The 16470-nt window shown below is 41.3% G+C and overlaps 1 protein-coding gene across 2 annotated transcripts in view; it reads left to right on the top strand.

The window, feature by feature from the left end:
* OLFM3 (olfactomedin 3) overlaps positions 1-16470 on the top strand; it is a 405674-nt gene that overhangs the window by 197165 nt on the left and 192039 nt on the right. The window contains exon 1 of one of the 2 annotated variants that reach the window (XM_069737371.1): positions 11100-11245. The exons of the other annotated variant lie outside the window; for it this stretch is intronic. Coding sequence (XP_069593472.1) covers positions 11117-11245 — 129 coding nt within the window. The 5' untranslated portion in view covers positions 11100-11116. Of the gene's footprint in view, positions 1-11099; positions 11246-16470 lie in introns of those variants that run through there. 2 annotated transcript variants of the gene reach the window in all.

Below are 16470 nucleotides of genomic sequence, written 5' to 3'. Positions count from 1 at the left end.
TTGTTTTGTTGGCCCTACTAACGGTGTCTGCCGCTCCTTGATGTTCTCCTCCACTGAACAAACCAGTGTCACCTGTTTACTTCTGTTACCAATTTTGAACTGCATTTAGCCTACTTACCGATTTGGGCCTACTCACTGTGACAGCCTCTCATTACAGTTGTACTCCACTGAACAAAGCAATGCCCCCTGGTTAGTCCTGTTACCAATTTTGAACTGCGTTTAGCCCACTTTATTCTTTGGGCCTATATCTGTGTTTCCTCCTCATCCTGCCCATTGCCCAGCCAGTGATAGATGAGTCTGCTGGTACATTGACCGATAACGCAACATTCCCCATGCACGCTACACAGCAAGATTGTGACCCTGCTGAAAGTCAGTACACCGCCGTACTTTGAGGGGCCCTGTGCCAGTGCCAATGCCAACGAGTGGGCCCCCCCTGCTTGCTCAGGATCACAGCACTTGCAAAGTTTAAATACTTACCTCTCCCTGCTCCACTGTCGTGACGTGGTCCAGATTTCCTGGGCCCACTAAATACTTGAACCAGCCCTACCCCCCACAACTTTAGCCAAATGACCTCCAATTTCCAATGCCTTACTATTATTATAAGGTAAATTAAGATTGACAAGCTTCAGTAACAAGAATGGATGTTTTTGCCATTAAAATGGGCACTGTAGGTGTGTTCCTGGCCTCCACTTACTGCCGACTGTGCTCCCCCATTGACTTTTCGCGATAATCGGCCGATTGCACTCGACTCGACTTTTGAGATAGTCGGGTTTCGCGAAACCCGACTCGACCCTAAAAACTTAAAGTCGCTCAACCCTACTGTTGAGTGCAACTTTGCACCTTTATATTGTTAATTGTATTTTGGATAAATAAGATAGATGCACAATATGGGGTGGGTGATTTTAATGAATTAAATTTATGTTTGATTGACTATTTTGTTAATCTCCCTGTCTGCTTTTTGGGCTGAGGCATCCATTTCAACAGCTGTAGGTGTTTTAATGGCTGCATTTAACGTTTTCTGTCCCTGTCATTAATTTGTGGATTATTTGAGATTCTAATAAAATACTACCTTTTACTATGGACTTATTAGGTCACATTTTTGTGTGTGGTTTCCACATTCCCCCCTGTCTAGGTTTAGGAGTGATCAGTCCATAATTGTGATCCAGTTATGGTTATAGCATAGGGACTATTGGGAAATAAGATACAATTTGTACATAGAATTTTGATATGTTGTTGCTGCTATTTTTCTTGAGTATTTGTCATATGTCTAATGTATATCGGAGTCACCCTTCCTTCTAAATTTTTTAATCTTTTCAGTTCTTGCACTTAGAGCATAGGCTTTACCAGTCTAGGAGTCCCACTATCTAACAATTTTAACCGAATGTGTATGAAGCCCTCCTTTATGTCTAATACAGATTGTACAAGAGTCCCTTTTCCTTATAACTTTTGGCAGTTCTTGTATGGACCACATAGACTTTGTGAGTTTCAGAGTCCCACCTTCAGAAATTAAACAGGATTTGTCATACCACATGCTCAGATAAGTTAGTAAAATGTTAAAATTACATTTATCGGTTTATTGTTTTTTCACCATTGACAGCAATGAGAGTGCAAACACACAGCAAAAACGCTATGTGTGAACATTGCCTAAGGGGTGGAGAAGGCAGTTTTTCTCTCTTTTTAATTATGCTGTATAAACAAGCCACTGAGCGCAATTACTAAGGACATGTATTCTAAACACTTCTGCCAGACTTTTTGATTTTATAGGTGGTGGTGGGTAAGGTTTTGTATGGATTTTATGATCTAATAAACATTAGAATTTTTTACCGAATCTGCCTGCTGCTGGAATCTTCCTCTTCTCTTTTAATTACTAATTAAAAGTGAAGAATTCAAAGTGAAGTAAACTTGTAGAATCTGACAGGAGAGGTGTCATTTCATCAAATGTTCTGGATTATCATATCATAGAAAAACATCTAAATGTTTACATTTGTTTTTTCTGGTCTACCCACTATTTCTGACTCTATGTTAATAATTATTACATTTTTAAGGTTATTGAATAAAAGGAATTTTACTGTCCGCTACAAAGGCAAAAGGACTGATGCAAATACTGTATTCCATAGGATACATAACAATGCATAGCCTTTATTCTGCCACTGATGTACATAGGTTAGATATGTCTGAAGGATGTGAACACGGATCTCTGTACAAGTGATGGTAGATAGGTTACTCGCTATCCCCTCCTCCTTAGCCTGACCAACTGCATGTGGAGGATCCAGGTAGAATGATGCAGTGGACAAACTTTTAGGTAGATTACTCACAGTACCTTCAGAAATTATGATGCTGACATGTCAAGGATCAGACGCAGAACAGCCGTCACTCCGGGCCTATGCGCGCCGGGCGCCGCCTCCTCTTGCTTCATTAGCGTTCCCGGCGACTGCACTGTATGTTTTTCCGGGCATGCGCAGTTGCGCTGCCCTTTCAACTTACAGCGCAGGCACCAGGGATGCTGATGAAGCAAGAGGAGGTGGCGCCCGGCGCGCACAGGCCCGGAGTGACGGCTGTGCTGCATCTGATTAGGGGGGGAAAGACCCGCCCCGGGACAATTTCACGGTATGAGGGTCACATTTTATAAGCGTTTATTTCAGAATGTGCAAGGAGCATAACTAAAAGAGCCACATTGTCAGAATGCAGCATTAGTTCTGCACAAGGTGGCTCTTTTAGTTACAAACACCTGAGGGGGGTGACAGGTTCTCTTTAATAACAATGGCCAGTAGATAGCAGCAAGGGACCACAAAATATGGTTCAACAAGCATAATAATACAATTAAGACATTATATGTATGTAATAGTGATATTTGTAAGCCCTGATAAAGATGAAGGAACAGCATAGCCTTATATAAGACAGGGTCTCTTCACACTTTTGAAAAACACTAATTGAAGTTTCACTTTGTCCTTGTGCTATCATTTTGAAACAATCCCTGTTTCATATGCCGCTGATCTATCAGTGCTCAGGCTGCTGAGCTCTGTATAACCTTGTCCACACCACTGATTGGCAGCTTTCTGTGTTCATTGACAAAAATCTGCTGATCAGTTGTGGGGCGTGGGGTTACCCAGAGCAGTTGACTAGGAATTCCATTTAAGAGGAACCAATTGATAAAATGAAATAAAGTTGTAGAGAGAGCGCTCAGGATGCCTGAAATAGCAGCTAGCCTGTGTTCACAGAAGGAACATTTCAGCTTGTCTAGGCAACTCTGTTCACACAAGTCAACAAAAGCAGCTTATAGTTCAAAATGCTGCCCCCTGTAGTTGATGAAGAACACCATGTGAGGTGACCATCCCTCTGCTCTGACTACTGAATAGTTAAAAATACTATGCACCATTGGCTAAATTACTTTATAGATGTAAATTATGTCCTGGAAACTATAGGTAAAAATGCATATATCACCTTCAGGCTTCAGCACTGCTAGTATAATGAGATCCTCAGTGAATCACTTACTAATGGTTTTCCTTGAACTAATGATATTTTTGTAGTAATGATTTTAGATAGATTTATGTATTTGAGCTTTTCATTCTTTGTCCAGTCATATCCTGGAGAGAAGGAAATCTTATATTTCTGCATTTTTAACTGTTTAAAGAGAGTCTGTCAGCATCAAATGACTGTTAAAACCACACAAAATACTTTTTTAGGGGGCATAGCCCTAATAAAAAAAACCTTTAAGAACCCCCCGATTTATTATTGCGTTTGCGCCTGTTTTTTGTCAAGTTTTTTATTTAGTTTTTTGCATCAAATATCATTGTTTTTTTTTTTAGTTCACCACTGTGGGCAGGATTTAAGGTTTCCAGATACTTTCACCTGATTCATCATTTGCTAGTTTTCAAAAGTCACAAAATTTGTCACAAATGTACTCCAGTCCTACATCCCAGAGTGATTTTATTTCCATCAATAAGAATTGAGCAATTTTTGTGATAATTTGAAAAAGGTGTGATTTCTTCCTTTAAAAAGTTACAAAAATTGTTCAAGTCAACAAAATAGACCATTTTTGACTTTTTGCAAAAAGTCAAGAACCACGTGCCATTTTGATGATTTTGGGGCAATAAACATCAGCAAATACCACAGCATAAAATAAGGAAAATGGCTTAAAAAAAGAAAAAATAGTAAACGATGAATCGGTCTCTTAGTCAACTGCTACATTTGCCAGAAATTGTTTTTTTTATTAAAATATGCCAATGAAATGCTCACTTCAACTTGAGCGTGGCCCAACAGATCAGTGCACCTTCCGCCCTATTTGATTTCCATGTATCTCAACCTTCCTCTGGTTCCAGGAGCTGTCAATCAGGAAAAAAGGGCGCAGAGATAGGAGAAAACAAGTACATTGGAAAGTGCATGGTGTTACACACCTGTCCCAGATATCCCGGTCTCCACTCCCTTCACCTCGGTCTGCTGCCCTCAGTTGTGCTCCACATCAGTTTTTGCAGGCTGCCCAGCATGAATCTAGGATATCAGCTCACTAGACCTGTTTTAGGCCCACAGTTTGCAGATTGTATTTAGAGACTCTTGTTTTTGTGTTCTCAAGCTCCTGTGAAAATCGTGCTAACCTTCTTATTTCCTTGCTGACGTCACTGCATCCGCCCAGCTGCTCCCTAGATTGCTGAGCGTGCCACATCCTCACTCTCCACGTGCCATCCTGGCAGCTACACCGATGTCCAGAGACCATGTACCCACCCGACCAGTCATTTTGTTCTAGCAGAATTTCTTTAATAAAATGGATATCTCCATTCCGCTTAAAGTAGAAAAAAAATCTGATTTCAAGTCATCTGCAAATGTACCATTTAGGCTGCATTTTTGCAGTATTTTTTGTCTATTGAAAGTGATATAGAAAAATGCCTACTATTACAGCACTTTAATTTGTGACATTTTCATTCCGTTTTTACTGTCATTGACGTTTCAAGCACAGCAGGATTAAGGAGTGGCATTTTTCTGAATTTTTTCTTTATAGGTTTCTCAAAAGAACTTGAAAAACTATGAAATATGCATTTTTATGTGAATAAAGTATATCCTTTGCGTAATTTAAAGTTAACTTTCTGCTATACTTGGATGACTTGGAAAGGTTTTGCTCCATTTTTTTACTACAAAAGTTGCTAGTTTTGCAATGATCTGATGCATTCAATAATCTTGTGTAGAAAAGAAGATGTTCTAAGATATGCAAATATGTCCAACCTAAATTTACAAATTGTGACTTTTAAAAAAGTTGAATAAAAATTCGTAATTCTTCTTCCAGTAAGGGAATGGAGTAAAAATCTCGACAGAAATGTTATATTTATGGATACATGACATTTTTTCAAACCTTATGAGATACGTTGATAAATATGCCAAATAACAGAAACACAGCAACAAACACAAGTAACTGCAAAAAGTCTTCTGATGATAAATTCCTCCATTAGTGTTCCAATTCCTCATGATATACAGGGGTGAAAAGTTATCCTAAGAGAAATTTTTGACATTAGTTGCACTTGTACTATTATTTTGGGTTTAATTTATCAAAATGTTGGGTGATGTGTGTTCAAATTTGGTACATCTTTAGGTATAACACTTCTACCTGAAACTGCCCTACGTTTTACTCCATCCTCCTACTGGAGTGAGAATTGCTACTTTATTGTGATGTTTTTTATATTTATATTCACAATTGATAACTTCCACTTAAACCTAATTGGCTTAGCTGGCCATAACAATTATCCTTGCCATTTTTAACCCCTTCATGACCTTGGGATTTTTCGTTTTTCCGTGTTCATTTTTTACTCCTCTCCTTCCCAGAGCCATAACTTTTTTATTTTTCTGTCAATTTGGCCATGTGAGGGCTTATTTTTTGCGGGACAAGTTGTACTTTTGAACGACATCATTGGTTTTAGTATGTCGTGTACTAGAAAACGGGAAAAAAATTCCAAGTGCGGTGAAATTGCAAAAAAAGTGCAATCCCACACTTGTTTTTTGTTTGGCTTTTTTGCTAGGTTCACTAAATGCTAAAACTGACCTGTCATTATGATTCTCCAGGTCAGTACGAGTTCATAGACACCTAACATGACTAGGTTATTTTTTACCTAAGTGGTGAAAAAAAATTCCAAACTTTGCTAAAAAAAAAAAAAAAAAAAAAAAAAAAAATTGCGCCATTTTCCGATACCCGTAGCGTCTCCATTTTTCGTGATCTGGGGTCGGTTGAGGGCTTATTTTTTGCGTGCTGAGATGATGTTTTTAATGATAGCATTTTGGTGCAGATACGTTCTTTTGATCGCCCGTTATTGCATTTTAATTCAATGTCGTGGCGACCAAAAAAACGTAATTCTGGCATTTCGAATTTTTTTCTCGCTATGCTGTTTAGCAATAAGGTTAATGCTTTTTTTTAGTTGATAGACTGGGCGATTCTGAGCGCGGCGATACCAAATATGCGTAAATTTGTTATTTTTTTATTGATTAATTTTGATTGGGGCGAAAGGGGGGTGATTTAGACTTTTATATTATATTTTTTTTATTTTTTTCACATTTTTTTTTACTTTTTTTTTTTTTTACTTTAGCCATGCTTCAATAGCCTCCATGGGAGGCAAGAAGCAGGCATAGCACGATCGCCTCTGCTACATAGCAGCGATCTGCTGTTCGCTGCTATGTAGCTGAAAATCAGGTGTGCTGTGAGCGCCGACCACAGGGTGGCGCTCACAGCTGCCGGCGATCAGTAACCAAAGAGGTCTCAAGGACCTCTATGGTTACAATTCTGAAGCATTGCCGGCCCCCGATCATGTGAAGGGGTCGGCGATGACGTCATTTCCGGCCGCCCGGCCGGAAGCGGTAGTTAAATGCCGCTGTCTGCGTTTGACAGCGGCATTTAACTAGTTAATAGGCTCAGGCAGATCGCGATTCTGCTTGCGCCTATTACGGGCACATGTCAGCTGTTCAAAACAGCTGACATGTCCCGGCTTTGATGCGGGCTCACTGCCAGAGCCCGCATCAAAGCAGGGGATCTGACCTCGGACGTACTATCCCATCCGAGGTCAGAAAGGGGTTAAAAAAGTAGCCAGAACAATGTAAAAATTGCAATTTTGGCACATATATTGTGTGATAAATACTTATAGTTTTTGAAGCTGAAATATTGGTGAAAATGCTTTGATATCCCCCCTCTTATAAATATATGGGTGAATTCAGTGAATGGAATCATTCATTGACATGGGATAGTACAACCCCTGGCAAAAATTTGGAATCACTGGCCTTGGATGATGTTCATTCAGTTATTTAATTTTGCAGAAAAAAAGCAGATCACAGACATGGCACAAAACTAAAGTCGTTTCAAATGGCAACTTTCTGGCTTTAAGAAACACTAAAAGAAATCAAGAACAAAAAATGTGGTAGTCAGTAATGGTTACTTTTTTTAAACAAGCATAGGGGAAAAATTATGGAATCACTCAATTCTGAGGAAAAAATTATGGAATCACCCTGTAAATTTTCATACCCAAAAATAACACCTGCATCAAATTAGATCTGCTTGTTAGTCTGCATCTAAAAAGGAATGATCACACCTTGGAGAGCTGTTGCACCAAGTGGACTGACATGAATCATGGCTCCAATATTAGAGATGTCAATTGAAACAAAGGAGAGGATTATCATACTCTTAAAAGAGGGTAAATCATCACGCAATGTTGAGGAAGATGTTAGTTGTTCACAGTTAGTTGTGTCTAAAATCTTAACCAAACACAAACAACATGGGAAGGTTGTTAAAGGCAAACATGCTGGTAGACCAAGGAAGACATCAAAGCGTCAAGACCGGAAACTTAAAGCAATGTGTCTCCAAAACAGGAAATGCACAACAAAACAAATGAGGAATGAATGGGTGGAAACTGGAGTCAACATCTGTGACCGAACTGTAAGAAACCACCTAAAGGAAATGGGATTTACATACAGAAAAGCTAAACAAAAGCCATCATTAACACCTAACCAGAAAAAAAAACAAGGTTACAATGGGATAAGGAAAAGCAATCGTGGACTATGGATGACTGGATGAAAGTCATATTCAGTGATGAATCGCAAATCTGCATCGTGCAAGGTGATGATGCTGGAACTTTTGTTTGGTGCCGTTCCAATGAGATTTATAAAGATGACTGCCTGAAGAGAACATGCAAATTTCCACAGTCATTGATTATATGGGGCTAAATGTCAGGTAAAGGCACTGAGGACATGGCTGTCATTACATCTTCAATAAATGCACAAGTTTATGTTGATATTTTCTTATCCCATCAATTGAAAGGATGCTTGGGGATGATGAAATCATTTTTCAAGATGATAATGCATCCTGCCATAGAGCAAAAACTGTGCAAACATTCCTTGAAAAAAGACACATAAGGTCAATGTCATGGCCTGCAAATAGTCCGCATCTCAATCCAATTAAAAATCTTTGGTGGAAGTTGAAGAAAATGGTCCATGACAAGGCTCGAACCTGCAAAGCTGATCTGGCAACAGCAATCAGAGTAAGTTGGAGCCAGATTGATGAATAGTACTGTGGTATACTCATTAAGGCCATGTCTCAGAGACTGCAAGCTGTTATAAAAGCCAGAGGTGGTGCAACAAAATACTAGTGATGTTTTGGAGCGGTTTATTTTTGTTTGTTTTTAATGATTCCATAATTTTTTCCTCAGAATTGAGTGATTCCATAATTTTTTCCCTATGCTTGGTTAAAAAAAGTAACCATTACTGCCTACCACATTTTTTGTTCTTGATTTCTTTTAGCGTTTCTTAAAGCCAGAAAGTTGCCTTTGAAATGACTTTCGTTTTGTGCCATGTCTGTGATCTGCTTTTTTTTCTACAAAATTAAACAACTGAATAAACATCCTCCAAGGCCGGTGATTCCATAATTTTTGCCAGGGGCTGTATATCGGCATGCCAGCTCAGTCGTTAGCATGGGTTAGTGATTGGTGTGATGCTAGTCACATCTCACAGCCAAGCGTTGAGTCAGAGTGGTCAAGGAGTCCAAGGTCAGAAGCCAGGAGGGTACGTCATAAACAGAATGTAGAGACAAAAGCGTAGTCAGGTAACGTTCCGAAGTGAGAGTAACGGGAGGATAATGGATCAGAGCTGAAGGGGGTGGTCAGAACTAAGTCCAAGGTCAGGCAACAGATCCAGCTTACAGAGCTCAAGGCACAGAGAGCACAGGACAAAACTCACAAGCTGAATGTACGTATTGCAGAGTTCTGAGAGACAGCTCGGTTAAGAAGCATGGCAATTAACTGACATAATGAACATATGGAGACAGCCGATGCCTCACAGTCTCAGATTGGATAGTTGAGCTTTCAACCAACACACTGACAGCTCAGCACATCTCTAAACCAGATTTAATGGATGTGCTGTCAGTAGCTATATCCCAGACACACTGATGAGTGGAACCGTGACAATTGGCACCAATGTTTTATGTTCATTTACAGAAGCTCAGGGAGCCCAACTTAAAGGTTCATGCACATGGTCGTATTGGTCTAAGTGCGATCCAACAAAACATTGTATCACTGAGACCAATGTTATTCTATGGGGCAGTGCACATGTCCAATTTTTCCTTTGGATCCAGTCAGTACAAGGAAAAAATCATAGCATGCCCGAGTTTGATCTGATATTCACGTTGCACTCAGCCATGCAAGTGAATGAGTGTGTGGAACACATCGGACCGCATTCAGATGACATCTGACTGCAGTCCGATTTTCATGGACTGACAGAATTGAGAAGATATAGAATATTTTTCTCCATCTTCTCATAATTAAAGTGCAATTAGCATAATTGGAGCGATTTTCTCAGATGAGAGCATATACACTCGTGTGACCCTAGCCTAAGACTGGTCCAGTGAAATAAAGAAAAAAACGGAGCCCTCATATAACCTATGTTCACTGAAATAATACTTCTGCTTCTCTAGTGAACTTTATTCAGACAAAACTGTATGGGGCAAAAAAAACATTGACTCCGGAGCATGGTAGGTATTACTCTCCACTCACAATTCAGAATTAAAATTATCTATAAATCTACTTTTGCGCATTTTTACAATTGTCTGTGCAGGTACACTGTTACAATTTTGATAACTTTTATATGTTGAGTATGTATAAAGTTTTCTTTACTTTTCTATACTCAACACTAGGGTTGAGCGAAACGGATCGTTCATTTTCAAAAGTCGCCGACTTTTGGCAAAGTCGGGTTTCATGAAACCCGACCCGATCCCTGTGTGGGGTCGGCCATGCAGTACGCGACTTTCGCGCCAAAGTCGCGTTTCGTATGACGCACTTGGCGCCATTTTTTCAGCCAATGAAGGAGCGTGGGCAGAGTGATGACATAGGTCTTAGGGGTGTGGACGCCTATCGTCATCTTGTCGCTTGTGCGCTGTAGCGATTTGAAATGTGTAACACCAGCTTTTCTGTTCAGGGATGGAGGAGAGAGAGAGAGAGAGAGAGAGAGAAAAAAAAACCATTGACTTTGCATTGGGTTTCGTGTTTCGGTCGATCCCCGACTTTTCGCCATAATCGGCCGATTTCACTCGACTCGACTTTAGAGATAGTCGTGTTTCGCGAAACCTGACTCGACCCTAAAAAAGTAAAAGTCGCTCAACCCTACTCAACACTGTACACTTTACCCGTGTGAAGTTTTGCAGTAGTGCGTGAAATTACCCCTGCCTTATGCTTATATTTGTGTACCTTCACTTTGCCGTGAATTGAAGTACTCATCATTTGTACTACTTTTTGCTTTTATCTCGGTGGACTATATTTCCATGATTTTTGGATTTATATATAACTTTTGGATAGGCTCCTGCTTATAATAGTGGCTCTGTGATTGATGTGTTGATTTATTGGTGTGATATGTTGCATGACTGTCATTCTGGTAAGTGCAAATCTTATGCAATGTTGAATATATGCCACCGTCTAACGTTGGGCAACATTGTTCTGAGTGTGTAGATTTTGACAAATTGCAGAAGGAATCAGTTCTGAGCTTCCAAGGAGAGTGCAGAATCCCTCTCCTGTTGGACGCTGTTTGTGGCTCTCTGCAGTTACTCCTCCCTTTTCTTTCCATCTCTGGTGCTGATCAGTCACTATGAAAACTCATTAGCTTCCCTAGGATGGACTCTCCGCTTCTAACACTTGGTGCTCTCCTCAGCACTATGGCAATGATCTCTAACTGGATGTCCCAGACCCTCCCCTCCCTGGCTGGGCTAAATACAACACGTATTCCCACCAGCAACTCCCTGGTAAGTGCACGCACAGCATGGCTGTCCTATCCCGCACCTGAAATCTTTTTTTCCTCTGTAATATCCATGACTGTATAATTATTAACCCTACAGCTGCTTGAGCTGATCTACTTCAGATTCTCCGGCAGGAGAGCTTCGGGTTTTTAGCAGTCGCGTTACACTTTAGATGTTACTTTTCAGTCTGTAATCTTTAAGGAAATAAAAAAAATTAAAAATGCATTTTCCAACTTATAAGAAATCAGCGAAAACACAAAGAGATGATAGAGAGTGAGCGCTGATTAAAATGTTAAAACACTATTCCCCGATGTAAGTGGAATTTATAACATGAAGTATCACAGGGACCTTTCATGGTAGCGGTAATCCACCAGGAACATCTTCTTCTGTAAAGCTTTTTTTTCTACTTTGCAACATACTGATATTTTTTATTTTTTTAGTATTCTGTTTTACATGTTAGAACATAGACATAACATGGTGTATGACATTACTGGCAGAAATCTGTCTCGTGCTGGGAAAGAGTTAAGTCACGCATATGATTGCCAAATTAAAGATGGAGCAGCGGTTCCAATTTCTCATTGTGAGATTTTAAAGTAGCTTCATTAAGTATTTAACGATGGATGTTTCAGCGGCAGATATATTTCAGCTGTTGGGAGTGCAGGAAGAATATTTTCAAATCTCTCTGGAGTAGACTGTGCAATCTACTATATACTGTAATTGTATGCAACCAGGCGTACTAAAAGTATGTATCACATCATTTGGTCCAGGTAACCTCCCTACTGTGGACCCTAAAATGGTAGAGTAAGATGACATTTTTCAATTTTGACAAGATTTCCCCTCCCGATAGATCTTGCCTTAAAACTGCAACTTGCAGATGAGGAGTTGAAGAGACATTTTACTTTATGTCAGTGAATTAAAACCTAAGGTCTCAGAACAGGGACCCTATTTGTCTTCATGTTCCCAAGACATCCCGGCTTTGTACCTCCAGGCTTCTTCTACTCAGACTGAATATATTCTTGCGCTTGAGGTTCCTAGAGCATTTTGGATTAAAATGAATAAGAAGGAATTGCATCAAGACTGGAAGCTGGAGAGAGCACTTCATAAAGTCTAACCGACCTTGTAGACTCCTTATGAAAATGAAAATCTAAGGGTTATTGGCTGGCAATGGGATTCTCATACTTATGAAGAAAAAGAAATTGTTACATCCATCTTAATGGCTGAGCTTACAGAAAGTAATTCTTAGAAAAACAGAGTTTTCTTATGAAAATAGCTATGCTGTTCTAATGAGCATCCCGGGTTTTGTAGCTTAGCAACATTTAGAGTGTCAAAGGACAACCCCATCCGCTTCTGTATACTTGGTAATTTGAGAGTAATCAGAATGACTACTTTTAAAATAAATCATAACTTCCATTTGTTTTGGAAGTTTTCTACTAAAACGAGAGAGAATTAATTTACTATACTGCATTCTGTAACGTGCAGTTGTACAGATGGTGTAGTTCTTTGGCACAACTTCACAAAATTTCAATATAGTTTAGGGAACATCATGTAGTAATGAGATTATTTAGCCTGCATATAATTTATTAGTGTACTGCCCTTTCACAACTTTTTTTCTCCTATGAGGCAAATTTCAAAAATAGAAAACCTCAGACTTTAATCAGTATACTAGTTTCTGGGGATAACATTTCTAAGGGCTCGCTACTAGTTTCCGGGGATAACATTTCTAAGGGCTTGCTACTAGTTTCCAGGGATAACATTTCTAAGAGCTCGTGTCACGAGGTCCTTTCCGTTACCACACAATCAACAGAGCTAGAGTATGATAAACAATTCCATGGCCTTTATTTAGGCAAAAATACGAAAGGTCCACCTACGATCCACCACACAAAGTATAAGATAATCCAGAATCCGAATGCAGTTCAGCAACCGGATAAATGTCCAAGGAGATGAGAGTCCAATAATCCAGCAGACAGAGGATAAAAAAATGGTCCATATGCTTCCCCTACTCTCTGACTTGCTGTGTTCACATCATCATTCCACACAAGACTCACCTGTGTCTCCTCCCTGATATTTACAAATCCATCTCCTCATTCACAGGTCAGGAGGGGGAAGGTTGCAGGGGCTCATTGTTTCTACAAGCTAGGTCAATATATCATTAGCATATTAGCAAAAAGGACTATTCACTGATCCTGTGAGAAGACAATACAGTGCTGTGGGGGCTGATATCAGATGGCAACCACAGCCAATGTTCAATTAAAAAATAACTCCTTCTACAAGAGAACACCATGAAAATAAGTAAAATAGAAATATACACTAAAATGATACCCACATAGCATATCACACCATCACAACCTCTCCCCCCTCATAAAAAGTGAGCACACCATGAGGCCTACACAGACCTCTGGCCTGCTCACTTTAGTCCATATTGCTCAATACTTTATAGTTCCTTGTACAGTGCAAAGGGTTGCAATAATCATGAGCACTTGTCCATAAATTCCTAGGTCCTGGCTTTATGGTCATACAAGGCTTTTTGACTGGACTGGGCCGTTCGCTGATGTTCATTAGCCAAGGTAGCAAGCTGTAACAACTCTGCTGGCATCACGGCATGGTCTCTCATCTCTCACACTATCTTACCCACTGCTCCAGGCAATGCTGTGGTTTCTGTTTCTTGCCAGCTCCATATTCTGTTCCTCTGCTTTCTGTATGCTTCCTGGCTGTGTGCATAGAGGGCGGTGCCTGAACTCTCTGGTTCTTATAGGAATCAGGTGCACCTGTCTAATCTGTTCCTGACCAATTACCAAGAGGCCTCCAGTATTTAGTGCAGCTCCACCCAGTGGACTGGGCCTATGCAATGTGTTAGCTCAGTTTGTGTTTAGCTTCTGAGTTTGCCCGGCCTTGCTCTGTGTTTCTCCCTCTCTAGAGGCTTTTCTCCTTGCCTTGCCTTGATCTTGTTTTCCGCCCTCCAGGAGGCATAATATCCTTGTCCCTGTGTCTTTGTTCTTGTTTCTTGTCTTGTTCAATTTCCTTGTCTGAACTTAGTCTTATCTCGGTCTCCTTGTCTGTGGCTTCCTTCCCTGTTGTGTCTTTCCTTGTGTTCTCAGTCTGCTTATGCTCCGCACTCTTGCAGCTTTGTCTGCTCTGTACCTTTGTGGCTTTACCTCTGCTCCGCACTCCTGCAGTTCTACTCCATTCTACTCTACTTAGCTTCTGCTGCTGCAGTAATCTCTTGCTGCAGCTCCGCTCCATATTCCTTGCGGTTCTGCTCTGCTTTTCTGCTGCAGAAACCTCTTGCTGCAGCTCCTCTCCACATTCCTTGTGGCTCTGCTCTGTTTAGCTTCTGCTGCTGCAGTAATCTCTTGTTGCAGCTCCTCTCCACATTACTTGTGGCTCCGCTCTGCTTAGCTTCAGCAGAAAAGTCTTGCTTCAGCTCCTCTCGGCATTCCTTGCAGTTCTACTCTGCTTAGCTTTTGTTGCTACGCTATCTCTTGCTGCTCTTCCGCTCCTATCTGCATCTATCTTCTATCTATCACTGAAGTAAAGGAAGCAGTGGCGTTCTCTCCGCACACCTCCAGTGACAATACCAGTGACCAGTTCCCAGGAACATCCCTGACTCTTAAAAGTTTTTCTCTGAACTATGGGCAGAAGATACTTCCTGTAAAGATGCCTTCAGACTCCATGTGGCAGGTGGATGAAGAAGTTGAAGCAGAAGCTCTTGTATCTCTGTTCTTCACTAATCCGGAGGAAGAGATGGTCCAGGTTTGTCAGAGTAACAGGCTGATGGGGTTTCCTGAATGTATGCCTTCTGCTTCCAAGTGGCTACTTGATACTAAGACAGAGACTTACTCATCCTCTAATCCGGAAGAGGAGGTACAGTTTTTTCAGGGTTCCAGGCTGAAGATGTTTCCTGTATGTATGCCTCCAGCTTCCATCTGGCTATTGGGTGAAAATCCCAAGACAGAAGTGTTCTCATCTCTGCTTTCCAACAGTCTAAAGTAGGAGGTTCAATTTTCTTGTGATGATGGGCTTAAGTTGGATCCAGTGAAGGTGTCTTCAGTTTCCAAAGAATCGGATTATGTTGAGGTCAAATCAGAAGCTTCCAAGTCCCTGCTTTCAGTCAACCAGGTGAAAGACATCCTGTCCCTTGTATCTTCTATGTGGGAAGCTGATCTTACTGGACTCAAAGAGACTGGGCAACCTGAGATCTCTAATGTCTCATCTACCTCATTCTAACAGAGGAATGTTGTGATGGTTCTGACTATGTGTGCTCCTATCCTTCTTCTATAAGTTATTCTGGCAGGCTTGAAGGAGAGGGGCCGTAAAGGAGGGGGTACTGTAACAACCCTGCTGGCATCAGGGCATGGTCTCTCATCTCTCACACTATCTTACCCACTGCTCCAAGCCATGATGTGGTTTCTGCCAGCTCTGGGCCTTTGCAAAGTGTTAGCTCAGTTTGTGTTTAGCTTCTGAGTTTGCCAGGCCTTGCTCTGTGTTTCTCCCTCTCTAGAGGCTTTTCTCCTTGCCTTGCCTTGATCCTGTTTTCCACCCTCTGCTCCGCACTCCTGCGGTTCTGCTCCATTCTACTCTGCTTAGCTTCTGCTGCTGCAGTAATCACTTGCTGCAGCTCCTCTTCACATTCCTTGTGGCTCCGCTCTGCTTAGCTTCTGCAGAAATCTCTTTATGCAGCTCCTCTCCGCATTCCTTGCGCTTCTGCTCTGCTTAGCTTTTGTTGCTACGCTATCTCTTGCTGCTCTTCCGCTCCTATCTGCAGCCTTGCACTTCTCTTCCTTTGTGAACAGGTCCCAACCTGTTCCTTCATTCTCCTTTCCTTCTGGCTTGTTTCCATACCTGAATCTCCTGTGTGAACAGGTCCCAACCTGTTCCTTCATACTACTTTCCTTTCTGCTTGTTTCCTTACCTGCATCTCCTGTTTGAAAAGGTCCCTACCTTTTCCTTCATACACCACACCTTCATATGCCGTTCCTGCCAGCCCTGTGTTCTCTGCTATGCCTGCCAGCCCTGTGTTTTCTGCTGTGCCTGCCAGCCCTGTGTTCTCTGCAGTGCCTGCCAGCCCTGTGTTCTCTGCAGTGCCTGCCAGCCCTGTGTTCTCTGCCGTGCCTGCCAGCTCTGTGTTCTCTGCCATGCCTGCCAGCCCTGTGTTCTCCGCTGTGCCTGCCTGCCCTGTGTTCTCTGCCATGCCTGTCAGCGCTGTATCTCTGTCGTTCCTGCCAGTCCTGTGT

The sequence above is a fragment of the Ranitomeya imitator genome, chromosome 8 (genome assembly GCF_032444005.1).
Source record: "Ranitomeya imitator isolate aRanImi1 chromosome 8, aRanImi1.pri, whole genome shotgun sequence".
Lineage (NCBI taxonomy): Eukaryota > Metazoa > Chordata > Amphibia > Anura > Dendrobatidae > Ranitomeya > Ranitomeya imitator.
This window is presented reverse-complemented; position numbering and strand designations above follow the sequence as displayed.